A 26,310-nucleotide genomic window follows, 5' to 3' on the forward strand; every position below is an offset into this window, starting at 1 on the left:
TGAAACTCATTTATTCAATATTCATTGGAATATTCATTGAGTGCCTAATATGTTTCAGCAAGAAAATAAAACAAATAGATAGAGAAATATATGTTGGGTGGTAAGAAATGTGTTGAAGAAAAAAAAAACAAGATAAGAGGACAGAGAATACAGGCTAGGTGGGTGGAGGGCACTATTGTAGACAGGGTTGTCAGATACAGTATCCTAAATGATGTGTCATTTGAACAGAGATCCAAAGGGGGAGAGAAAGAGAGCAAGAGAGAGAGAACGCGAGCGCGCGTGCATGAGGATATGGGAAGAGCTTTCTAGACAAATAAAAGGTACAATGTCCTTGAGACAGGAGAATGCTGTAAGGATAGGAAGGAGGCCAATCTGGCTGGAGTTGGGTGGGTGAGGGGCAAAGTAGTAAGAAATGAGGTTGGAGAGGTACCAAGGGGACAGGACATATAGGCTTTGGAGGACTTTTGCTTTTATTTTCAGTGAGATAGGAAACAATTACAAGGTGTAAGTAAAAGAATGGTCTGTCTCAGATTTTAACAGGATCACTCTGAACACTGCATGATATAGAAAGCAGACTGTGAAAAGAGGAAGACATTGGCAATGATCCAGATGAGAGGTATGGTGGCTTAGACGAGGGTGGTACCAGTGGAGGTGGGAAAAGTGGGTCAGATTCTGGAATACTTTGAAGGTAACCAACAGAATTTGTGATAAGTTGGATTTGAAGTCTGTTAGTAAAAGAGGATATAAGCAAGACACCAAGGTTTGGCTGAGCACCTGGAAAAATGGAATTGCCATTTACAAATATGATTCTATTCAAATAAAAGTCTATGTATGTGCAAGTCTGGACATGAACATTGATAAAGGTGTGAAAAATGATAGTGGTTCATCTCAGAGCAGAGGGATTTCACATGATTTTTAGTTTCTTCCATATGGTTTTCTGCACTTAAAAAAATAATGTACATAGTTTCTTAAAACTTTTAAAAGATGAAGCTCTTTTTATTGTAGAAAAACCAACAATAACAAAGAAGGAATGAAAGGACTGGGGCAGGATGCAAAGAGAGAGGGATAGAAGGGACTGGGAAGTAAATCATAACGGAAATGGGTGTTCAAGAGAGACTTAGGAGGCCCGAGGGATTAGACAGTGCTGAGCTACATCAGAAGACACTGGGTAGAACTCCAGGACATAGTAATACTGGGGGAGGAAACCAAGGAAACGGTGCAAAGACTGAAGGCAGAGAGGAACTGGGGAACGTGTAGAAGAACACAAGAGAGCAGACAGGGTGAGAAGGCAGATGGCTGGTCAAGAGATGGGGAAGACCCATGAGACTGACTGGTATGGGAAGAGAGGATCATCAGGGAGTAACAGAGGGCTGAGGAGTTTGGGAGACACTGGGATGAATTGCTGGAAATTAGAAGCATCTGGGATCCGACTGGGAGGGGTGAAGAATGAGGAAGCTATGGAGAGTAATGGAGGTTTTGGAGAACAGAGAAGAAAACACAGGCTTTTCAGCTGACAGCCAGTGCTTCCAGCTCTACTGATATTTCACCCTCTATGTCTAAGCTTCCTCATCAAAAAGGAAACATTCTAATAACGCCTGCCTCATATGATTATTAAGTGAGTATTGAATAATGTAATCCATATTAAAAATTTAGTATAACATGGCGCAGAACATTAAGTACTCAAAAAATGTTTGGAAATATTATTTTGAACTGATTCTTAATTCAAAAAGAAGGTGTCTTGATAATAAAAGTTTCATCTCCCATCCAAGTATTTCATCCTATATCTTTAATAAAGAGCTAATTTGCCTAAAACATGAGAGGAAGGGGAAGAAATCCAACCTGCTCTGAGTAGCAGTCCAAAGTTGAGCCCTCTTCACCACTTGACATGAAAAACAAAAGACCTTCATCCAATGAGACTTCAGTCTGTGGATTAAACAACAGGAAACCAGTATTTAGGGGGGAAATCAGTATTTTTTCTGCTGATTAGTGGAAGAAATACTTTTCTGTAATATGGTAAACAGTAACTGTCATCTTATTCACAAGCAAGGAGCAGCAAGAGTCTATCTGGTTCATTATTTTTTATTTAGGATTTATTTTGAAAGTTCTGGTAACTGCAATAAGAAATAGAATAAAGTAGAGCCCAAATCTTCTGCCTCCCAAACTATCTCTTCACTCTAGTTAGAGCATTAAGAGTATTACCTTAGAGTTTGATCAAAATGAGGGCCCCAGGCAAATTCTTCTTTTCTCTCCCTGTTTTTGGGTGCTTTCATGTATGTGCACGATCACACACAAGTACCATCCCAGCCAATCTACAGTCTTTTGTCATTATAAATAGTTAAAACTATTAAAAGTGGCATATCCTTAGTCATAAATTTGCTGACAAATAAGCTTTCATTTTTTGGTACGGTCAAGTCTGATTTTTTTTTTAGATTTATTTATTTGATATAGAGAGACAGAGAGAGCAAGTGAGCACATGAACGCACAAGTAGAGAGAATGGCAGGCAGAGGGAGAGGGAGGAGCAGCAGCCTGATGCAGGGCTCAATCCCAGAACTCTGAGATCAAGATCTGAGCGGAAGGCAGATGCTTAACTGACTGAGCCACCGAGGTGCCCCAAGTCTGCATCTTTTAAATGTAAATCACATACCACTTCTCTCACACACATATTAAAATGAACTGTTTTTAGGGAGATTTGGGAAGAAATTAATTCTATAACAAAGAATAAAACTCATAGTTACTAGAAATCGAAGAAATTTAAATATATAAAATACAAAACTTATCTTGTTTGTACCTATAATTTAGCTGCCACCTTAAAAGTCATTCACCCTGCAACAATGCAACATATCTAAATTGTCAGTATATACCTTATCTCCCTTCATCTCTGCTCATCAAAAAACCACTTGCTAAATCCTCAACTTCCTAAGCAGATATTCCTATCTAGCAGTCGGTATGAGAGAGTCTGAGAAGCCAATTTCTCTTATTTTTCACCTCTTTTGATACTCAATGGACCGACTTTGACAAGCTTCCAACGTTTTATTATTCAGTTACATTAAATCCAATTTAGGCACATTTTTTTATTTGTTGAATAGCATGTACACACACATCTTTTAAGTCTGCTTTTACTTTTAAATTTAATTAAAATAATTCTTACTAAGTACTCAAGATGGGCACTGTGGCAGAGACAAAGATGAGTTTGAAAAAAATCCTTGCATTTTATTTAAAATTTGTAGAATTAGTATCATTGCTTAAGGCAGAAATGACTAATTGTTCATTATTGTCTTTTCTCCCATCTCTAATAATAGAATCTACTTTTGGGGAATGTGGGGAACCTAAACATTTTCCCTACATTCCTTTAGAGGAAATAATGTGTGCAGTTTGCAGGTCTTCTCCTGTAAGAAATCTGGCTCTTTCCTTCTTTCCCTGGGGCTAGCAAATAAAGACACTGGAGCTTTGCCACTGGACTCTGAGACGAAAGTCATCTGCTGTAGATGGCAGAAGTCACCTAGCAGCTAGGCTACTTATCTGTTAAACTAGAGAGAAATAAAACAGTCCTAATTATGACATTTTACTTGGAATCTTTTGGTTAAAGGGGCTCAGCAGCCTTCACCCTAAGTAAGATAGTTCCCCCAAATGGAAGTTGTTTTGTCATTTCGCGTTTCAAATATGTAATTACACATTGAATTGTAAAACAAAATCTGTAAGTCAGGGTATCTTTTATTATACTTTTTTTTTTTTTGTTAAACAAATTTTTATTGAGTACCTTTATTATACTTTTTTAAGATAAAAATAATGTCAGGTAAGAACAGACAGTGACTGCAAATTGGCATGAGGGATCTTTGCGGAGTGACAAAAACAGATTATAGTGTTGAATGCATCATATAGTAAGTTTACTAGAATAATTAAATCATACACTTAAAATGAGGGAATTTTTGCTATATAAAGTATACTTCAATAAAGGTGTTTTAAAAAGTGTAAACAAAGTTATTTACCTTACGCCAGTAATATACATTATCATCAATGAGTAGCTGAGTTGAGGATTTTTCACCTTGATTAATCTGAAAGACAACATAAGTAAATGGCATGGAAAATTTAATCTTCACAAATATAGACATAATTGTGCTTGTAACTCTTTTGTCCAAAATGGATGAAAATCAAAATTTCTCAGTTTTTAACAAGTATATACATGTTTTCCCTTAAGTTGTCATATATAAATACCATGACCAACTCAACTTTTCTGGGCTTTAGGTTTGAAAAAAAAAAAAGGATGGGAAAGAACTTGAAGCTTTTGGGATTTAAGGAACTATATCAAGGCTGAATTTTCAATCTTTTTTTGACAAAGAGAAGTTTATTATAATACATATTGCAATAAATAGTAAATATGAAAACAGGAAAGAAAAAGAAAGAAACATTACCTTAGCATTTTTTAGCTTCTCTCGTACTTTGCCTCTCAACGTTTCTATTACATTTTGATTTTCTTCTGCATCTAAATCTATCAAGAAGTCAATATAATAGAGTTCATGACACTTTCTTATAATAAAACAGCAACAGTGGCAAAAGTGCTTATTAAATAGCTAAATTGCATGCATTTCTAAAGATCATGACAATTACAAAGACTGGGTCATTGCCCCATGTGAGCTTAGAACCCAAGACCAAAGGCTTTTGTTCTTTCCCCTTTATTCCAATCTGGACTAAGTAGTCAGGACTGAAATTTGCTTCTTCTTGTAACTTTCCCCCCTACCTTCTATATTTTCAGCTATTGGAGACGATCTTTCTTTATTGTCAGTCAAAAAAAAGAAAAAAAAAAAGCAAGCTCAAATAAGCATGAGAACAGCTATATTCTATGTAGACTGTTCCACAGGGTATACAAATAATAAAGCCAAGTTACTTCAATCTGATTAAACTAGAGAGAAATGAATCTGGAAGAAGAGAGATAAGTCTCTAGGTACCCATTTTAACTACTTATGTCAGTTCTGAAAAATCAGTACAATATTGTCAATCTCTATTTCTGCCAGCTCTCAAAGGATATGAAACATAGAATACAAAGGTTCCAGGGTAGTGTGTGCACTCCAAGCCACATGTTATTCTCTGTTCATCCACCAAATGGATTGAGAAAGACAGGGGTTTGGTTAGTCCTATGTACAGTAGAAAATTGAGGGCCCACTGGTTAGTCTGCCTTGCATTTTTCTTTTTCTTCTCCGTTGAGTACTCAAAGGTTGCATAGAGGCTAATGGAAATAAAGAATAAGTATAAAGCTGAATCACTATAGATAATGAGAATCTTCATTTTTAACCACAGTATTCCATGGTAAATTTTAAAATTACTAGTTTGTTTATATTCTACTCCTAGAACTCAGAATGGCAGATACCACAAAGTAAGAGCTCAATAAATATTTGGTGGATAAATGAACCACGGTTCAACCATATTTATGTATGTTTCCCCCTGAGATCTGGAGCTTCCTGATGCAGGTTTTTATGTATGTAAGTTTATGCAGCCTCAAGCACGAGGGGCTTCTGGTGTTTGAGGAACGGAGAGAAAAAATTTGATTTTTTACATGTATTGACTTTACTACTGTGTATTTTCTTACGTCCATCTTGTATCTAGGAAGTTTAGTTTCTGTTTGAACTCATTTCTTAAGAAACCTGTGTTCCCAGCTGAAACCTTAGGATAAGATTAGTCATTTACATCATTAAAAAATAGAAACCAATAGTATCAGAGTTGTGGTATACTTATTGAGAACCTTTCTGGAGATGCTTGTCTACATTTTCTTCTGCAGTGTTATCTTCTGACATCTGCAAAAAAGTTGGGGGGGTTACCTTACACCTTTTTGTTTTGGCATTAAACATCTTTTCATATGTTCATCAGCCCTTTGAAAGTCATGACCTTTATTTTTTTTTTTAAAGATTTTATTTATTTTTTATTTATTGATTTGAGAGAGAAGAAAGCTCGAGAGAGCACAAGCAGGGGAGAGGGAGAAGAGAGATCCAGACTCCCTGATGAGCAGAGAGCCCCATGTGGGGCTCCATCCAAGTACCCTAGGATCATGACCAAAGCTGAATGTAGTTGCTTAACTAAGCCACCTAGACACCCAAGCCATCACCTTTAAAATGCCAGTTCATACCCTCTGCCTGTTTTCTTAAATTTCACCTCTTTATCAATTGGTATGAACTCTTTAAATACATTTGATTTTTAAATAATTTCTCCCTGTAATACCAAAAAATACCTTTTTATGATAAAATCCAATGGTTAGTTCTTAGTGTTCATATGTTGCCAACTTTATATCTTTTAGGAGGGCCATATAAGATCAGGCATATAAAAACACTTTGAAATCAACACTCTACGCCTGTTAGTTATTACTTGATTACCCTGTAGCATCTGATAATGTTGGGCACCTTTATTTTCTGAAAACTTTCTGTATCATTGTTCTTTACTCTTGTACTTCTCTGGTGACTTATTCCCTGTGTTCTTCAATGGTCACACTTCTCTTCATATCTTACATGTGGGCACATTCCAAGGCTTTGTAGAGTGTATGTATTCCCAGAGCTTCCCAAATCTGTCTCCAACCTTACTGCTATCCTGAATACCCTATTCTAGCTGCCTGCTCATATTTCTAATTGAATATCCTACCACTATAAAAAACTCAGTATGTTCAAATGAACATTTATTCTCTTTAAGTTTTTTATTTTTATTTTTTGATTTTATTTCTTTGAGAGAGAGAGAGTGAGAGCAAGGGAGCATGCATAGAGGGAGAGTGAGAGGGAGAAGCAGGTTCCCGCTGAGCAGAGAGCCTGATGTGGGGCTGGATCCCAGGACCCTGAGATCATGACTTGAGCCAAAGACAGATGCTTTATGGACTGAGGCACCCAGACGCCGCTCCTTTTAAGTTTTTTAAGCCTCAATATTCTGAAATTAAATCATACTAGCAACGTTAAGTTCTTTTTTAGAGCTATATAGATTATGAGTTTGTTTTTCATTTTAAGAAATACAATAACAAAAGACTATTTTTTTAATTTTTACTTTTATTTTTAAGAATTTGTTTATTCATGGGAGACATGGGGAGAGAGAGAGAGAGAGAGGCAGAGACACAGGCAGAGGGAGAAGCAGGCTCCACGAAGGGAGCCCGATGTGGGCTGGATCCTGAGACTCTTGGATCACACCCTGGGCTGAAGGCAGATGCTCACCCGCTGAGCCACCCAGGTGTCCCAAGACTCTTTAAATAACAATTAAAGTAAAAGACATTATCACAATAAGAGCCTAGTCTACAGATTTTCTGAAAGGACTTCAAAATCTACCAGTGCTTCCTGTATCACACTTAAGAACTACTGAATGAGAGATGTTCAGTATCTTCTTCAGTACTATTTTAAAAAATTGTTTTAAGATTTTATTTATTTATGAGAGACACAGAGAAAGAGGCAGAGACACAGGCAGAGGGAGAAGCAGGCTCCATGCAGGGAGCCCGATGTGGGACTCATCCGGGGAACCGCAGGATCACACCGAGCCAAAGGCAGATGCTCAACCGCTGAATCACCCAGGCATCCCTTCTTCAGTACTATTAAAAATAGCAAATTCTATTCTTTCTTTAAAAATTAAGATTGTATTTATTTATGCATAAGAGACACAGAGACACAGGCAGAGGGAGAAGCAGGCTCCACACAGGGAGCCTGACATGGGACTCGATCCCGGGACTCCAGGATCACGCCCTGGGCTGAAGGCAGCGCTAAACCACTGAGCCACCCGGGCTGCCCACCTAATTCTATTCTTGATCAAGAGACAGCAATATCCTTGGTGTGAGGAAAGGTGTGAGGAAATAACCTTGGCAAGTGACTGATAGAGGTCTCCCTTTAATTTCCAATAATTTCACATAGCATTCCCAGGATTCTGCACAGTTCTTCATAACTTGCCATCCCCATCTAGAAGGCAGGGATAAAATATGAGTCTTAACTGGAGTTACTCCAAAAGACATATAGATATTGGCCCTGTAAATGTTTTGTTCACTGACTAAAAAAAGGGAAAACTTCTTTTTTTTTAACAAAGCAGAAAATGGACTGCTGGCTGAGAGAACAGGTAAATGAATTAATATTTACATAAGGGGATTAATAAACAACCCATCTCTAATACTCCTGCATAACTAATACATCAAAGACTATAATTCATTCTTAAACTTACTATTTTTTAAAATGTGAACTATATGATTAAAATATAGAACCAAATATATCACACTGTTCAGGATTATCCTACATTTATAATTGGGCTATTAGTATAATCAAGATCCTTATAAACTCCATTAATACCTTTTCTTTCATATCTTCTTTGAAATCCTTTTCATGATGGTTCTTTCATTTCTACTTTCTTTTTTTTTTTTAAGATTTTTTTTATTTATTCATGAGAGTCAGAGAGAGAGAGAGGCAGGGACATAGGCAGAGGGAGAAGCAGGCTCCCTGCAGGGAGATGATGCAGGACTCGATCCCAGGACCCCAGGATCATGCGATCATAACGTGGGCCGAAGGCAGGTGCTAAACCACTGAGACACCCAGGGATCCCCGACAATCAAAAAGTTTAGACACACACACACAAAGTTTAGACACAATCAGAAAGTTAGGTGGCAGAATCAAGAGGACTATATGTGCAAGTTAATAGCTTCCCTGTATATAAACATAATAGAAAAAAATCAGTTTCATAATAGCAATACAACAAAAATCTTTTCGAAATACCTAGGAATAACTACAATTAAAATATGTGGGAACCCTCCAAAAAATACAAAAATTTAGTGAGAAAAAATGTCTGATTAAACTTGGAGATATTCAACAGAGGCATGGAGATTGATTAAGAGGCCATTATAATAGTCCCAATGAGAGGTGCTAGAGATCTGATCAAAAACGGATCAGAAACGGAAGTGGGACTGGAAGGTGGAGAAAATTTCATTTAAAAGGTAGAAATCACAAGATTCCAAGACGAACAATTAGATGTAGAGGACAGTGAGGGAAGAATCAAGGACTCCAGGTGTTTGGTTTGAGTCACTGCAAGGTAGTGTCATTTCAAGTTTTGTCAAAGTAGGAACATAGTTGGGGTAGGGGTCAATAAATTCAGTTTTTGGATGTTGCTAATGGATGTTTACGGGACATTCAGGTGAGAAATCCAGAAGATGATTAAAAATACTGTACAGAACAGAAGAAAATCAGGCCTAAATTCTTTCTTTAACCATAAATAGACATTTAGGAAATTGATAGAAGACCCCTTAAAATATCTTTAAGAATCTTTCCTACTAACATAGCAAAACTAGGCAAAACAGGAATATGATGTCAGGAAAAGAGAATTTTTAAGTTACTTTGCTTTCTGCAAGAATGTCTTAAATAAACTTCAAATCAATACCTGGCTTACTGATACCTACATCTGTATATTTTATCGGCTAAACTAGGGGAAACATTAGTGATAGTACATCCTATAGATAAATTATAATAAATTTTATTATAATTTTATTTTATAATAAATTATCCTATAAGAAATTTGTAACAAGATATTATTTTATAGATCTGGAAATGTTTCTAACCAGGTTCACTTATCATTCCCTAAATGATACAAGATAAACAAATGATTATAGACAAAATAATAAAACAAAATAAATAAAATTGAAGATCTAGAAAAAAATTTAATTTCCTTTTTTTTTTTTTTAGAGATTTTATTTACTTATTTGACAGAGAGAAAGAGTGCACATGCAAGTAGGCAGAGTGGCAGGCACAGGGAGAGGGAGAAGCAAGCTCTGGGCTGAACAGGGAGCTGGACTTGGGACTGGATCCCATGACCCCAGGATCTTAACCGACTGAGCCACCTAGGTGCCCCTGAATTTGCTTTTCTGAAAATCTTGCAGAAGTAAGGAAAAATTGTAACTCAGACTTTCACCTTCTAACAGCAATTCTATTCTTTTTATTGAAAAACTGGCTCCAACAGTTAAACCTAATCTTCTATTCAAGGTTATTGTTAATTTATAATTCTTATAGTTAAAGGTCTTCTTTTAAAATTTTATTTATTCATGAGAAACAGAGAGAGAGAGAGAGAGGCAGAGACACAGGCAGAGGGACAAGCAGGCTCCATGCAGGGAGCCCGATGTGGGACTGGATCACGGGTCTCCAGGATCACACCCCTGCCAAAGGCGGCACTAAACCGCTGAACCACCCAGGCTGCCCGTTAAAGGTCTTTCTAAAGGGTAAAGAAATTGAGGATTAGCTATTTTTGTATCGGATGACCTGGAGGTTCATAATCAAAACCTAAGAATTAAAGTCAAGTAGTTCATTCAGCCTTTCTGATCCATAGCAAAGATAAGGCAATTTATGTGTGTAAATGTTTGCCTCTTGCTTAGCATTCAGAAATCTCTGGGTTCTACAAATTTACCCAGTTTTGCCTTTATCACTATGGTGATTCCTGTAATGAAATTTTATGTTGTGTGTAAATTTAACATTCAATCACCTTGGTTAACTCTGTCACATGCCATTTGGTGTCAGGAGTTTTAGCAGAATAAAATTACAGAAAAATCTCTAGTATGTGGAATGGTCACAATATGCACGTTCTGATATTTGGTAACATTTCTTTGGTTAATTATGAACTAACTAGAAATTTGTTTTTCTTTTAGCTTTCTCCCAGCTCTTGGAAATCTTTCCAAATGCTTCAATCCACATTCCTTCCTTCCTTAGGAATTCAGTCCTAAATCCAACTTTATCTTTATTTTAGCTCATTTATTATCACATAGTATGACCAGTCCTTTCTGAACTCCATTATAGCAAGCAGTGTTTCTCAAAGCATGCTTTTCCAGACTTCTTTGATTTGCATTGTGATACTATACAAAAAATTTAGTCTTGTTCAAAGTTATGGTAAAATTAAGGCAATTGCTAACATTTTGAAAAAAATCTAAATTTATTAAATATATGGCATATATAGTGGTACTAAGGTATAGAAAAGGTGGAATTTAACGAAAAGAAATTCTACCATTAGGTAAATATAATAGCATTATTTCACAATATTTTACAGAAAGCATCGTGACTCCAAGTGTTTTGTCATCTCACAAATTTGAAAATGAATACTTTTTTGTTAACTATAATCTTATCTTCTTAAAAAAACAAACAAACTAGGAACAAGTGGCCTGACAAACGATTTTCTGTGAATTTATATATAATTCTTTGAAAGGCATCAAAACTAAATCATCCATCATACATAGAACTAAGTCCTCAACTCACCATAACCTGTTCTTATAGGTCAAGAAAGATTTGGGTTCACTTCCCTTGGGGCCTTAGGTGCATAAAGATTGATAAATGCCAAGAGGTTACAAAAGCTGCGGTATATTTTTAAAGTTTATATCTAACACACAATGAAATGTAATTGTGCCACTACCAAGTTAATTACAGGATTCATAAAAATGTATTAATTCATAGAACAACATGGCCAATAATGTCCAAAAACTGGACACAGGTAAGTCCGGTGATGTAGACTTTTATATAAACTTGACAATATATCTCAGTGTCTATAGTCAGAATCTCAACTGGAGAGAAAGTCAAAATGAGGCCCTTCCTGCTGAAGATGAGGCCAAGAGACGGCCGTGTCAACTTCCCAACCTAGGTCGTGCTCAGCACTCTCGAACATAAAACCTTGACTATAGCCTGATCACCTTCCTTCACACTCCTTGCCACATCCATCCTTCGACGTTTGCAACTTTCCTCTAACCCTACACGTCTCAAAGCCTGATACAAACGCCACATCTCCCAGGAAATGTTTTTCTGCCTCTGACCCTTGTGTGATCTCCAAAGGCATCGTGATTGTAATTTTCGCTCAATACATCCTGCTTTGCAAGTTCACCTTTCTGCCTACCCTAAAGGGAAGACAAGAGCTGGGGTGCGAACTCATCTACCCTCCACCAACCCTATCAGGACGTTCAGCACAAAATGGCACCAATAAATAACATGGTCTTGGGTGTTAACGCAAATCAAGCACGACTCCGGAATGCTGTAAAATGGGACGGACGGTGGACCAGGTTCTGGGGACTACAAGTCCCAGCGGCCTGTGCGGGCCTGGTCTGGCTACAGGGGGCTACCTACCTCTGGGTTAGTGCACAGGGCAGGGCTGCAACCGGCCAAGATACCGGGGTGGGTGACAGGGAAGGCTGGGGGCTTTACCAGGCAGCATAACATTCACCTGGAGGGCAGTGCACTCTTGCTATTTACGAGCAGTTAAGGAAGGACGCACCATTTACCGTGGATTCGGAGAGGTCACCAACCGCCCCGCAAGGCTTCTCGGCACCGCGCCCGCCGCCCGCGGAGCGCTCCCTCCTCGGGGATTGACGTCAAGGCGGTCCCGGAGCATGCGCGATGCGGCCCCTGAGCCGGAGGGGTCCCTGCGAGCGCGGAGCGTGCGCCTTCGGGAATCTTCGGTGCGCTACGTCTGTTCCCCGGCCCCCGGGACTGGGACTCGAGCTGAGGCGTCGGAGTCTGTCACTCCCGCCCCGGGCTGGGAGAAGAGGGCTTCTTGGACTTCAAAAGAAGAGCCGCTCTGCTCACCCGGCGTCTGGGTTGTGAGCCCGAGTGCTCTGTTCTGGAGGCGGCCTGAGCGGCGTGTCCGGGCGCGTGGAAGCCCCGCACCTCTGGCATCATGGTGAAGAAGAACAGCATCCCCAACGGGTGAGCACCGGCCGCGAGCCGGCTGTCCGCGGTCCAGCGGCGCCCTGCGCTCCCCTGCCGGCCCCTGCGCTCCCCTGCCGGCGGGCGGCGCGGAGGGGCGCTGCGGGCGCTCCGGGCACCCCCGGGCACCCCGGGCACCCCCGGGCACCCCGGGCACCCCGGGCACTCCCCTCCGCCGCCGCGCCGGGAGAGGAGGGCTTCTTGGACTTCAGTCGTCTTGGGAGGTGGCATCAGGTGCCAGGGGTTCGTTTTCTTTCCGGCGCTTGCTGGGAGTATAACCCAGGTAATACCTTTAAACGCGTTGAATCAGGGCATGCAGGACCTGCGCGCTCGTGTTGGGTCATCTTTGCTTAATAAACGGAAACAGCTTACGTTATTTTCTTTTCCCAGCGACTCACCCCGAGTTAAAATAACGAGTTAAGTACACAATGTTCTGTGTTTTGAAACTTGTCCTGGGAGACTGGCGGAGGGATGAGGTGAGGAAACCTGCTGGTGAGGAGAGAGGCTCGCGTCCGTCCACACGTCCCGCCGAGTTTCCCCGCGGCTCTGTGCCGCGGGCGTCGTGCTAGGCGCTGGGGTTCCGGGGGAACTCGGAGGCGGCTGAAGCTTGCCACGGCCTTGTGTATACGGGAAAGGGGCGATGTGGAAGGGGAGAGAGCACGTCCCGGGGTACGTCGGTACGTTGTGGCAGACGTAGACCTAGAACTCGTTGCTGCCCGCATTATCGTCTGAAGTGACTGCCTACCGCTAGGTGTGTCCAGGCCTCGAAATCCTTTGGCCGGCTTGTAATTCTGAATAAAATCCTTCATGGGTCTCCCATCTTGAATTTCTACGGCTCTTCTGCTGTGAGAATTTAGGAGCAACGGTAGTGGTGAAAGAAGGAAAAAGTCAATACTTTTTCCTTAAATAGCAATGTTATAGGTTATGTAGAATAGGAGTGCATATGCAAGTAACAGGTAATCTGTGCTGTTCCTTAAATTCACCTAATTTCTCGAATTATTATACAGGACAAGTGGGTGGGGTTTTGGGGTTTTGTTGTTGTTGTTTTGTTGTTTGTTTGTTCTTAAGATTTAAGTATTTATTTTAGAGAGGGGTGTGGGGGAAGGGCAGAAGGAGAGGGAGGAGAAAATCTCAAGCTGACTCTCCGCTGAGCTCGGAGCCACATGGAGGGCTCCATCTCAGGACCCTGAGATCATGATCTTGAGATAATGACCTGAGCAGAAATCAACAGTGGGTAGCTTAAGGGGCTTAACCACCCAGGTGCCTCAGCAGGGGTACTGTTTTTAAAAATACAAATGATGTGTATTTACTGACATGTATTGTTATAACTACCCTTTCATGTGTGTTGTAAAGTATATATGCCCGAAGAATGAATAGGCTAAAATGAGGTAGTGTAGGACTTGAGATCTAATTGAGAGGGGTAAAAAAAAAAAGGGGGGGGGGGGACTCTGGAGTGGCTCATTGGTTGAACGTCTGACTTTGGCTCAGGGCATGATCCTGGTCCTGGGATAAAGTCCCATATCCCGCTCCCTGTGAGGAGCCTGCTTCTCCCTCTGCCTGTGTCTCTGCCTCTTTGTGTATCTCTCATGAATAAATAAGTAAAATCTGGGGGGGGGGGGGGTTAAAAAAATCAACCTTAAATATTTACTTTTTTTAAGATTTTATTTATTTATTCATGAGACACACAGAGAGAGGCAGACACACAGGCAGAGGGAGAAGCAGGCCTCCTTTAGGGAGCCTGATGCAGGACTTGGTCCCCAGGACCCAAGGGTCATGCCCTGAGCCAAAGGCAGACACTCAACCACTGAGCTACCCAGGTGCCCCAACCTTAAATATTTTCAAGTTTAAAGGAAAATAGTATTCGTCCAGCAGATATCTCACTGACTACTCATCTAAATCTTACTTGCCAAAGTGTTTGCTTCAGTTCTTCTTCTTCTTCTTCTTCTTCTTCTTCTTCTTCTTCTTCTTCTTTTTTTCTTTTTTTCTTTTTTTAGGTTGCTGTTCTTTAAATGTCTGGACCTTTCACATGAAAATCTAGATTTCTTGAAAAATCGGATTTAGGAAACCAGATCTGTACATGGCAATAATAAATGATTTGCAGCTGTCTTCTCTATGAAGAGTAAGCCTCTCCAGTTTCCCATCCCTCTTTAGCCTCCACAGCACTGAGACTTAGCATTGGTTGACTTTTTATTATTTTATCATTTCTTTATTTGGGCCATGTTTTACTTAGGTATGTCAACCAGCCTGGCATTTGAATCTGTAACTCTGGCTGTAAAGGGTAAATGAGAGGAAGGAACTTAGTTCAGTATATTACTTGTTTCCAGAATAAAACATCCGATTGAATGTTGCCAGGCAGTGCTATGAAGGACTATTTTGTTAAAAAGCCTGGTTACCTTCCATAATGTGAGCCTCAGAAAATGACACCACTTCAGATCTCCCTATAGTCCCTTAACTTCATGAGTTGCAGTTTTGTCATCTGAGTAGCCTGAGTGATCATAGTATATACCCTGTCCTACTGCCCACCTGGGATTATGGTAAAATGTGACTGTGAAATAGGAAAAATGCTTTGTAGATTCTAAAGCCTCTAAATGAACTAGTTGCGAGTTTGCTTGAGATCTTCTTTCTCCCTGTGCTTCTCCCCCGCCCTCTAAAATAAATAAATAAATCTTTAAAAACAAGAATTAAAAAATGTACAATTGCCCCTTTAAATTATGCAGTATTTTAATGAGTTTTTAAAAAATGTCCTCTTCACTTGTTCTGATGCAATACTCTTTTTTTTTTTTTTAAGATTTTATTTATTTATTTGAGAGAGAGAGAGAGCACAAGCAGGGGAAGAGGCAGAGGGAGAGGGAGAAGCAGACTCCCTGTGGAGCAGGGAGCCCAACCCAGCGCTTGATCTCAGGACCCTGATATCATGACCTAAGTGGAAGGGAGATGCTTAACTGACTGAGCCACCCAGGTGTCCCTGTCTTTTTTTGAAGAATGGAATACTCTTTTATTAAGCTGTCTGCCTTATTATTTTTTTCTTTGAGAAATTTCCCTCTGTTAGAAGGTCAGTTCCTGATGATTATACTTTGGATCCAGTTTTTTTCCAAGTAAAATTCTGTTCCTTGCTATATGAATCTTAATAGGTATTATATATATTGTGACAGAATAATCACACTGAGGATTTTTACTCCTCATTCCATTATATTCATACTCAAAATAATTTGGAATCCTTAGTCCTATCATACTATGTTTTCCTCCACTCGTTTGCCCATATTTTAGAGCTTTTCTATCACAAAACCAGAGGGTCTGCCATGAGGACAGCTATAGCTCTGTATGGGGATGAAAGAAAGTCTTTGAGGTCTAAAATTGGTAGCACAGTACTGTCATATTGATTCTTGCCAAACGTTGGATGAATTTAAGCTGCAACCTCACTGTATAATGTAAATATTCAGAACAGATTTGTATTTTTCAAGCAGTATTTTATAAACATACCATCTAGAGATCAAAATACTGCCTTACGTTCCATACTATTTCTTTCGTTCTTCATGGAATGAAATTTGTGAGTTTCTCATGAGATTGTAAGCTTTAATTTTTTTTTCTGAAAGTCCATATTAATGACAGATGAGTATAAACATCATTAATCTTTTTATTCTGAGATTCATTGATTGCCTGAGTTTCTTGAAGTCCTTTTTACCTTTTAATAATGTAGTCAATAAAACTAACACTGTTTAACCTCAGCAACCAAATAAAGTCCTAGTGTCTCTGGAAACCTGATACCGAAACAGTATTATAAGAGTTTTATTTATCAGAGATCAGTAAATCCCACCCTTCTTCTAGTTTCCATCATACTTGGTAATCACACTGATCATTTCTTAAAGCCTTATCCCCATAGTTTCTCTGTTGATCATCTGATTGTCAACCTTCTTCCAGAGATATTAACTCTTTCTCTGGATACCCCCTATGTGATGTAAATAAACTCCTCTTTATACCCATCTTTTTTTAAAGATTTTATTTATTTATTTGAGAGAGAAAGTGCAAGAGAAAGCATCAGCTGGTTGAGAGGCAGATGGAAAGGGAGAGGCAGACATCCTACTGAGCAGGGAGCCCGATGTGGGGCTTGATCCCAGGACCCTGCGATCGTGTCCTGAGCCCAGGGCAGATGCTTAACTCAAAGCCATCCAGACACCCCTATCCCTATCTATCTTCTTACAGAACATCTTCCTTCTGATATTTGGAACCTGACTCTCCCATAAGGTCACTTTTTTTCTAGCATCTCAACACTGGAAGTCATGCCCCACATACCTCAGAGGGCATTGATATGCTCCATCTCCTCATTGCCGTTGCTAGGCCCCTCCATCCTGCCCTTGTAAAACAATAGAAACCCTCATCTAATTACCATCTACCTTCCTCTTCACCATCATTTATCGGCTCCCTGGTCACTCACTCACTTTTATTAATGAATTTAGCACCCAACTCAGCGTTCATTACTCAAGTCCTATAAGATCATCGTGGGATTAAGGCAGTCATGTGTATCACACAGTTCCAGCACCTGAAATGACTGTCTGTGGGACCTGAATGTCTAAGACTATTCCATATTAAAAATCCTACACTCCAGCCTTGTCCTCTCATCTTTGTTTATTCATCTCTCCTTCTTTCTTATTTTTCTATATTTAATGTGACCTCATAAAGGCCCTGCCCCTTGACTACTATTTTATTATCATCAGCCTCTACATAGATTAACTTTCTTTCTTGTCTAATCACACTGCTTGGTTTATTATTCACACCAGTATCTAAAATTTCCTTGTCTAAAATAATATATATATAAGAAGAAGAAATAAAATGTCCTTGTTTTTTGTCATTCCCTACTTTTGCTTTTCGCTCTAGTTCAGTTTAGTCATTTGCTTTTTCAACTCATATCTAAAGATAATCAAGTTCTAGTACTGAAAATCACAAAACTGGATTATTGTAATGACAGCTATATCATGGTCCATAATAGAGATCAGCCTTTCTTTTCCTTTTCCACTCAGAGCTCCTATTCTAACCTTAAGCCTTCTATCCCACCTTTGACCTTGTACTCTCAGCAGCTCGTTTTGCTTTTTCAGAGGAAATCAAGTCTCAGAAATGAATTTGCGACAGTGACCACCAGCCCAACTTAACTTTAACAGCAGATATCCTTCTCTCCTGTCTCAGCTAAAGAGATATGCTTTTTCTATCCACAACTGATCCTGTATGTATCCTAGATCCCAACCATTCTGTCTCCCCGGGCCCCTGCTTCATCAATTAACCTTTTCTTTAATCTTCAGTATACTTTTTCCTAGTTCCCTTTACCAGCTTCATCTCCCCTGTTCAACAGCAGCAAAAAACTAAAAGAAAATGCCTTCACTTGGATTATCCTCTGATTTCTGCTTTCTCTCTTTCCTCTCCCTTACTGCCACATTTGTGGAGAGAGTAATCTCCCATTCCCTATATCTGTTAACTCTTCTACCTGCAAAGTTCTGACTTCCATCACTTACTGTGCCACTAAGGACTTTCTAATGGACAAATCCAGTGTATCTTCTTAGACCTTTTAAATGCACTTGGTTCTGTAGACCATTGCCCAGTCTTGAACTTTCCTTCTTTGATTTCTCTAACATCAATTTCTATTTTTCTTCTCCCATCTCTTAGAACATTTTGAATTTTCTATACTTGTTCCTTTGGGATCTTGCTCTAGTCTCTTTTTTAGCCATTTTTTTCTCTTTGGCATATGAACACTTTGAAGTTCATCTTAAGAAAAGCAAAAAATAAAAATAAAAAAACATTAACTATTGCTCCCTAGGGCTTTGTCCTTTATCTTGTTCTTTTTTAATTTTATCCTCTTGAGTAGTCTCATAGCCTCAACTACCATCTATCTGTAGGGTAATGAATTCTTTTTTTTTTTTTAATTTTTTTTAAAAAAATTATTTATTCATTTATTTATGATAGTCATATAGAGAGAGAGAGAGGCAGAGACATAGGCAGAGGGAGAAGTAGGCTCCATGCACTGGGAGCCTGATGTGGGATTCGATCCCGGGTCTCCAGGATCACGCCCTGGGCCAAAGGCAGGCGCCAAACCGCTGCGCAACCCAGGGATCCCTATGAATTCTAACTCTTTAGCCAACACTCCTGACCTGAGCTCTACACTACTATGGGTACCCTTACCCCAATTTTCAAAACTCTGAATATGCAGTATTTAAAACCTGCCTTTCCTCACAAAACTTATTCTCTTTATTTCCCATTTTTTGAATGAAGCCAGTATCCAATCACCCAAGCTAAAACTAAGAACAATTCCGAAATTTAATTTTTTTTGAAACATCTCACACATAGTCAGCAGGTTATTCGATTCTGTCTCCTAAACAGTTGATCTTTGGAGCTTACTTTTGTCTTCATTGTTCTGTTTTAGTAGCCATGGTCTCTTGATAGTAGCCTCTAAATTGATGTCTTTTTCTCCAAGTTGTCATCTTCTGTTTATTTTTAAAATTAAATTAAGTAATTAAATTTTTAATTAAAGTATAATTAATATAGTATTATATTAGTTTCAGTTATACAACATAGCGATTCAGTAGTCTGTACATTATGCCTTGCTTACAAGTGTAGCTATCATCTATCACCATACAACAGTCTTATAGTATGATTTATTTTTCCCTATGCTGTACCATTTATCCCCATGACTTATTTGTTCCATAAGTAGAAACCTGTATCTCCCAGTCTTCTTTATCCACTTTGCCCATCCCCTCCCCCTGTTCCCCTCTGGTAGCCATCACTTTGTATTTATGGGTCTGTTTCTGCTTTTTGTTTGTTTACTCATTTGTTTTGTTTTCTAGATTCTGCATATACCATATATGGTATTTGGCTTTCTCTGTCTGACTTATTTCACTTAGTGTAATATCCTCTAGGTTTATCCATGTTGTTCAAAATGACTAGATCTCATCCTTTTTTGGTTGAGTAATATTTCACTCTATGTACAAGTATATATGTATATCACATTATTTTTATTATTAAGGTATAGTTGTCACATGATGTTACATTAGTTTCAAGTATACAACATAGTGATTGGACAAGTCTGTACATTATTATGCCACATCTTTTTTTATCCGTTCATCTTACAATGGATACTTAGGTTTCTTCCATATCTTGGCTATTGTATTAATGTTATAATAAACATAGGGGTGCATGTATCTTTTTGAATTAGTGTTTTTGTTTTCTTTGGGTATACTCAGTAGTAGAACTACTAGGTCATATGGTTTTTCTATTTTTAATTTTTTAAGGACTTTCCATACTGTTTTCTATAGTGGCTGTACCAATTTTTACTTCTACCAGTAGTGCACAAGGGCTCCTTTTCTCCACATTCTCACCAACACTTGTTCTTTCTTATCTTCTTGATTCTAACCATTCTGACAGGTGTAAGGCAATATGTCATTGGTTCTTTCTTTGTACTGTCACCAAACTGTCTCCTAAAATGCAAGCCTGATTCTCTGTTTTCATTTCTTCCATCTGGTAAAATCTGAGCTCTTTACATGGCATATATGAACTGTTTGTTTTCTTTCTTTCTTTTCTTTTTTTTTCTCTTCTTTCTTTCTTTCTTTCTTTCTTTTTTTTTTTTTTTTTTTTATTGCTCTCCAGCATGCACATTACGCTAAAATCATACAAAACTGCTCACTGTATCCTGGGCCTGGCATGTGGTGTCATGCCTGCATGCCTTTTCATGTGTCATTCCTTCATGGAATGATACTCCTTTTTCCCTCATAAAGTTTCAGCTCAAGATTACCTTCTTTGTGATGCCGTCCCTAAATCGCTGTCTTGTGGCATTTTGTGGTAATTGTCTGTCTCCCTCTCCACCAGACTAAACATTTTTGAGGACTAACACTTTCTCCATTCATTAGTATTTAATAAGTTTACTGAGTGAATAAATGAATAGCAATGAGCACAGTATCATCAGGTAATAGTGAAGCATGATTTCTGGATACTTTGGGTGATGCTCATATATTAAATTTGGGAAGGTCCTCAGCGATTATGTGATCCAGCTCTTCATTTAACAGGTACAGACACTGATGATGAGGAAGGTTAAGGGAATGAAGCACCTGTTTGTCAGGCACAGCATATGTATGGATGCCTTCATGTTTTGTTTTTGTTCTTCCCTCTATCTAGAATGAATTATTCTACCTGGCTATGTACTGCTTGTCTGTGGATCTTGTTTTTTCAGAGTTGTCCTTGGACTACCAGAATCAGAATTACCATTTAAATTGATTTAATTTAATAAGCAGAATCGCTTGTTTAAATACAGATTCCTGGCCTCCATCACAGAATTTCTCAGTCCATCTCTGTGAGGGAATCCAAGAAATCTATTTTAATTGAAATTTCTCTGTAAACGTAGGAAACTAGTCTCTACTTCCCTCATTTTCTTCCTCTCCAAAACAAGCACACAAAGTGTGTGTATGGCTGGAGGGGAGGGGAGAAAAAAATTCATTCTAAGATGAGAAAGGAACTGTTTTAGTATACTGCCAAATCAAGAGTTTTCAATAAATCTTGTGATTTCCATCTTTGTTACTTAAAAAATAAAAGCAAACTGACTTCAAATTTTATAGTAATCAGAACAAAAACTAATTGAAGTTAACAATGAGATTTGAGAGTTTAAGGAAAGGAAGGACACCTAAGTGATTTTTTTTTTAATTTCACACCACTTTCCAGTGCTCTAATCACTGAATTCCACAATCCATCCCTCTCTAATATGTCAACTGTATCATTACAGTTGCTATTTGTGTTCTATGACTGATCTCTTTCTCCATCTGCTCCCTTATCTAGTGAGTAGGTACATTTTAACCAAGGAAGTGGTATAGACTAAAAATGTACAGGGTTTCAAGACGGATTCAAAACGTGGCAGGTAAAGTTTTGATATTAAGACTGGTTTTCTGCCTTCTTTGAAAATATTCCTTCCTACCAGTGACCCAGTGTTTGTTTAGATGGAAAATTGATCTCTTTATATACCAAATTATTGGCAATTTGGGTAAAATATTTGAGGAAAAAAGTCTTAGTGGTTCTTATCCTCTTTTGAAAGTATATAGCCACTCTATGGGCACCTGGGTGGTTCAGTCAGATAGGTGTCCACCTCTTGATTTCAGGTCAGGTCATGATTTCAGGGTCATAAGATGGAGCCCCGTGTCTGGCTCAACCCTCAGTGGGGAGTTTGAGATTCTCTCTCCCTCATCCTCTCCCTCACCATCCCCCATGCACACGTGGCGTGTGTACGCTTTCTCTCTCTCTCTCAAATAAATCTTAAAAACAAAAGTATAGCTGCTCCTATAGTATAGTATGGTTATGAAATTTTTTTATTTTTATGTTACAGTTTAGAAATTGGAAGCCATTGAAATGGGAGTACTTTGAATTCTATTTTATCTTATCTCCATCTAGGGAGATGTATAACTTCAGATAAATAATTTTAAAATAATTAGATTTAGTTTCCTTTTCTGTAGAATGGGAACTTATTATGTGCTTATTTAACCATTCTCATCTTATTTTTTTAAAATAGATTTTATTTATTTATTCATGAGAGACACAGAGAGAGAGAGAAAGGCAGAGACACAGGCAGAGGGAGAAGCAGGCTCCATACAGGGAGCCCGACTTGGGACTCGATCCCAGGTCCCCAGGATCACACCCTGGGCTGAAGGTGGTGCTAAACCGCTGAGCTACCCGGGCTGCCCATCATTCACATCTTATTAATGGGAACTTAAATATGTGCTTATTTAATCATAGAAATGTAATGAGATCTAGCAAGGCAGGTAAAAATTAATTCAAAAATATATATATCCTCTCTCTATATATATATGTTCTTTATGAATGCAAATTATAACCAAATTTTATTTCCTTAGGGGTCTGTAATAAGATTTTGGTGTTGGGGATTTTTAAAAAATAGAATCAAGGGGCGCCTGCATAGCTCAGTCAGTTAAGCGTCTGCCTCCAGCTCAAGTCATGATCTCAGGGTTCTGGGATCAAGCCTCATGCCAGGCTCCCCGATCAATGAAGAATCTGCTTTTCCCTGTCTCTTTGCCCCTCCTGCCTGCTCATATTCTATCTCCCAAATAAATAAATAAAATCCTTAAAAAAATTAAAATAGAATCAAGCTGAAGGTCCTAAGAAAATAGCACAGGAATCAAGAAGAAACTCTAAAAAGCTTACATTTCTACCATGGGGCAGAGGCGTCTTTTTTAGTTTCTACTTGGTGTCTGTAGAGCACAGTGTTCTCTTTAAAAAACTAAAAGCTCAAGTGTAAAATCCTTCCCTCCTTGCCTTTTTTTCCTAAACAAAGAGTTGCCTATACTCTCCTGCCTTTTTTGCCCTAAATATAGAATGTGGCTTTGCAGAGAAGTAATAAGACCTAGCTTCAAGTGTTGACTTTACTATTAGTTCACTGGGATACTAGGTAACTTCAATCAACTCTTGGCCTCATTTTTTTTTCATTTCTTAAGTAGGGATAAGTAATACTACCTTAAAAAATATATATTCTATTCCATATAGAATAATGAGGAACAAATGAGATAATATTAATGAAAGTTTCTGAAAAAAATTCAAAGTCTAGGAATGTAAATTATTGTTACTACTACCTTGTAATTTTCACCAGAATGTGGTTAAGCTCTGGTTCCAGAAGTGGCTAATCAAGATTAGTAAAATTACCTCAGTTATCTGTACTTTCATTTACTTTACCATGACTTTCTGTTTAATTTCTCCCAGAATTACTATATTATTTATTTGATGTATGGTATAAATATTATTTCAGTTAAGTAAATTATTGCTACTTGTCATTTTTTGGTGGGGTTTATGGCTCAGGAAAATACTTGTTCATATATTTTTATGGCCATATTCTAATCTTTATTAACAGACAGTTTATTGAACATACAGTACATACATACTGCCTATACCAAGTGCTTTGTGAGGATAAGACTTACCAGAAAAAATTTAGGTACTCAGACATAATAATAGCTTGCTGAACTCTACAGTTCATTTAATTAATAGAAATAGCAGTTCAGAGAAGAAAGAACTCAAAGATTTTTTTTTTTTAGGGCAGAGTATTGCAATTATATTTTTTATTATTTGTTTCTTGTTTTTATTTTTAAAAATTTCAGACCTTCAGAAAAGTAGGAATAATAGAGTAAATATTTGTATAACCTTTGCCCTACAATCTAATTTGCCACATTTGCTTGATCTTCATGTATATATACATATGCACTTATCACACTTTTTTTTTAACCACTTGATTTAGTTGCAGAGGCCATGACAGTATACTCCTGAATACTTCAGCATGTATCTCCTATAAACAAGATAAGTCCCTGTCTAATCACATATAATAATCAAACTTTGCAAATTAAACATTGATACAATATTCTTATAGTTCATATCCAGATTTCCCAATATAATTATGATGGAGTTTGGTTTTGATCCCAAAAAAGGCCATGCATAGATTTACTTATCTGTTTAGTCTCCATCTACAATAGTCTATTTTTGGTCTTTCATGACATTGTTTTATTCAGAGTCTATAGGCCAGTGGTTGGCAAAATATGTCCCATGGGCTGATCAACTGTTTCTATAAGTAAAAGTTTTTTTTTTATTTCTTTTTTTAAATTTTTATTTATTTATGATAGTCACACAAAGAGAGAGAGAGAGAGAGAGAGAGAGAGAGAGAGAGGCAGAGACATAGGCAGAGGGAGAAGCAGGCTCCATGCACCAGGAGCCCAATGTGGGATTCGATCCCGGGTCTCCAGGATCGCGCCCTGAGCCAAAGGCAGGCGCCAAACCGCTGCGCCACCCAGGGATCCCATATAAGTAAAAGTTTTATTGAAAAACAGCTATATACTCATTGATGCACATATTGCCTGTAGTTGCTTTTGTACTACAGTGGCAGATATGTGGCCCACAAGCCTAAAATGTTCAGGCTTTGACCTTTAGGAAGTTTGCTGATCCCTAATCTAGGCAGTTGGTTATGTATGACCTTCTTTTTTAGATTGATGATTGTTTCTTTAATAAGATTCAGGTTAAACTTTTTTTTGCTTTGTCTTTTGGCAACAACACTACATTAGTATTGTTATATCTTGCTCGGTATACTACAAGAGGAGGCACATGAGGTCAGTTTGTCTTATTCTTTGTGATTTTAAGTCATGGAGGGGGATTGTAATAAAGGAAGACTTCATGAAAGAAATGATGTTTTAAACTAATCCTCAAGGACAGGATAGTATTTGAATAGGTGGAGAGATTTTTCTAGTAGACATTGTCTATAATAATCTTCTGTCTCTGCTTCTGTTAATTCTAAATTAGTATTTTCATCCATTCACATGGCTGGAATGATTGATAGCTTAACAACTTATTGATCTGTTGGTAGCAATCAGAACATTATAGATTTTCTCCATGCGGTCTCTTTTATTTATTTGTTTAATTTTGCGATGGTAATTGTCTTTTATCTTACACTGTGTCCAAGAGTTCTGTAAGCAAGGTTTTTTTGGCTTTGTATAGTGTACTCTAAAGATTTCTATCTTCTTTCAGAGCTTAATAAAATTTTATCTATATGAAAACCAGAACCCCAAAAGTATTGCATTCCAGAAGCAAGCGTTGGGAATGTTTATAGATGCACTTTCTTTTCTTTCTTTTTTCTTTTTAAAGTAGCTGGCTAGATAATTTAAATGAAGCACCAGCGTATTTAGATATTATCATTTATGTCATTGTGGAAACATTAGTTGTGGAAATGAATGGAAGAAGTGCATATTATAGTAATGTCAGTAATATTAGCAGATGGTCTAAAATTGCTAACATACGGTTCTCTTGTATTGTTAATGCAAAAAGAACAGCTTCCAACTGATGTCAGAACCAAAGATGAACATGTTTATAGAATTATCAGAGGGGATCCCTGGGTGGCTCAGCAGTATGGTGCCTGCCTTCAGCCCAGGGTGTGATCCTGGAGTCCCGGGATTGAGTCCCGCATCAGGCTTCCTGCATGGAGCCTGCTTCTCCTATATCTGTGTCTCTGCTTCTCTCTCTGTGTATCTCTCCTGAATAAATAAATAGAATCTTAAAAAAATTATCATAGTCATAATTGAATGTCATTCATAATAGTGGAATTTGGTGTGTTGTCAAGGAAATGATAAACGTCCTAAGTATTCAGGGCATCTTATTTCTCAAGTGAAGAATTCCATAAAAAAAAGAAAAATGATCTTTTAAAAATGTCACGAGCAAAAATCTCAGAGTTAATGGATTATTTAAAGGTAAAAATGTGAGGCCTTTTATTTACTTGTGCTGGAAGTCACTTTCTAATTTTTAAAGAGAAAGAAACCTAGTCCAACATCATTGTTTTGTTACTAGATATTGGGAGCATTTGGATATTTAAAAACTTGACAAACTGTATTTTTAAATTCCAGATAAGTCATCAAAATCAAATTTCTGTTCTTACAAAACAAAGGACTCTGGAACATAGTTATCACTCCTTTTTGAAGGATAGTTTTGCTGGATATAGAATTCTTAGTTTGCTGTATTTTTTTCAGCATTTTAAAAAAAGGTTTTATTTATTTCTTCATGAGAGACACAGAGAGAAAGAGAGAATGGCAGAGACATAGGCAGAGGGAGAAGCAGGCTCCATGCAGGGAGCCTGATGTGGGACTCGATCCCGGGACTCCA

At 38.2% G+C, this 26,310-nt stretch overlaps 2 protein-coding genes across 12 annotated transcripts in view; one reads left to right on the plus strand and one right to left on the minus strand.

Annotated features, from left to right (window-relative positions):
- CC2D2B (coiled-coil and C2 domain containing 2B) overlaps positions 1 to 12,284 on the minus strand; it is a 109,442-nt gene extending 97,158 nt beyond the window's left edge. Inside the window, exons 1-5 of one of the 2 annotated variants that reach the window (XM_041745230.1) lie at positions 12,231 to 12,276; positions 5,736 to 5,787; positions 4,411 to 4,487; positions 3,976 to 4,053; positions 1,840 to 1,923 (exon numbers count right to left, since the gene is read on the minus strand). In XM_041745230.1, the coding sequence (XP_041601164.1) occupies positions 1,840 to 1,923; positions 3,976 to 4,053; positions 4,411 to 4,487; positions 5,736 to 5,787 (291 nt within the window). In that variant the 5' untranslated portion in view covers positions 12,231 to 12,276. Of the gene's footprint in view, positions 1 to 1,839; positions 1,924 to 3,975; positions 4,054 to 4,410; positions 4,488 to 5,735; positions 5,788 to 12,223 lie in introns of both variants that reach the window. The other variant, XM_041745231.1, reaches the window with a different exon arrangement.
- Positions 12,285 to 12,518: 234 nt separating this feature from the next.
- LOC121485162 (RNA/RNP complex-1-interacting phosphatase-like) overlaps positions 12,519 to 26,310 on the plus strand; it is a 48,783-nt gene continuing 34,991 nt past the window's right edge. For 7 of the 10 annotated variants that reach the window (XM_041745232.1, XM_041745233.1, XM_041745240.1 and 4 more), the window contains exon 1: positions 12,519 to 12,654. In XM_041745232.1, the coding sequence (XP_041601166.1) occupies positions 12,626 to 12,654 (29 nt within the window). In that variant the 5' untranslated portion in view covers positions 12,519 to 12,625. Of the gene's footprint in view, positions 12,655 to 12,802; positions 12,938 to 26,310 lie in introns of those variants that run through there. The other 3 variants (XM_041745237.1, XM_041745238.1, XM_041745239.1) reach the window with 2 other exon arrangements.

This window comes from Vulpes lagopus, chromosome 2, assembly GCF_018345385.1.
Source record: "Vulpes lagopus strain Blue_001 chromosome 2, ASM1834538v1, whole genome shotgun sequence".
NCBI lineage: Eukaryota > Metazoa > Chordata > Mammalia > Carnivora > Canidae > Vulpes > Vulpes lagopus.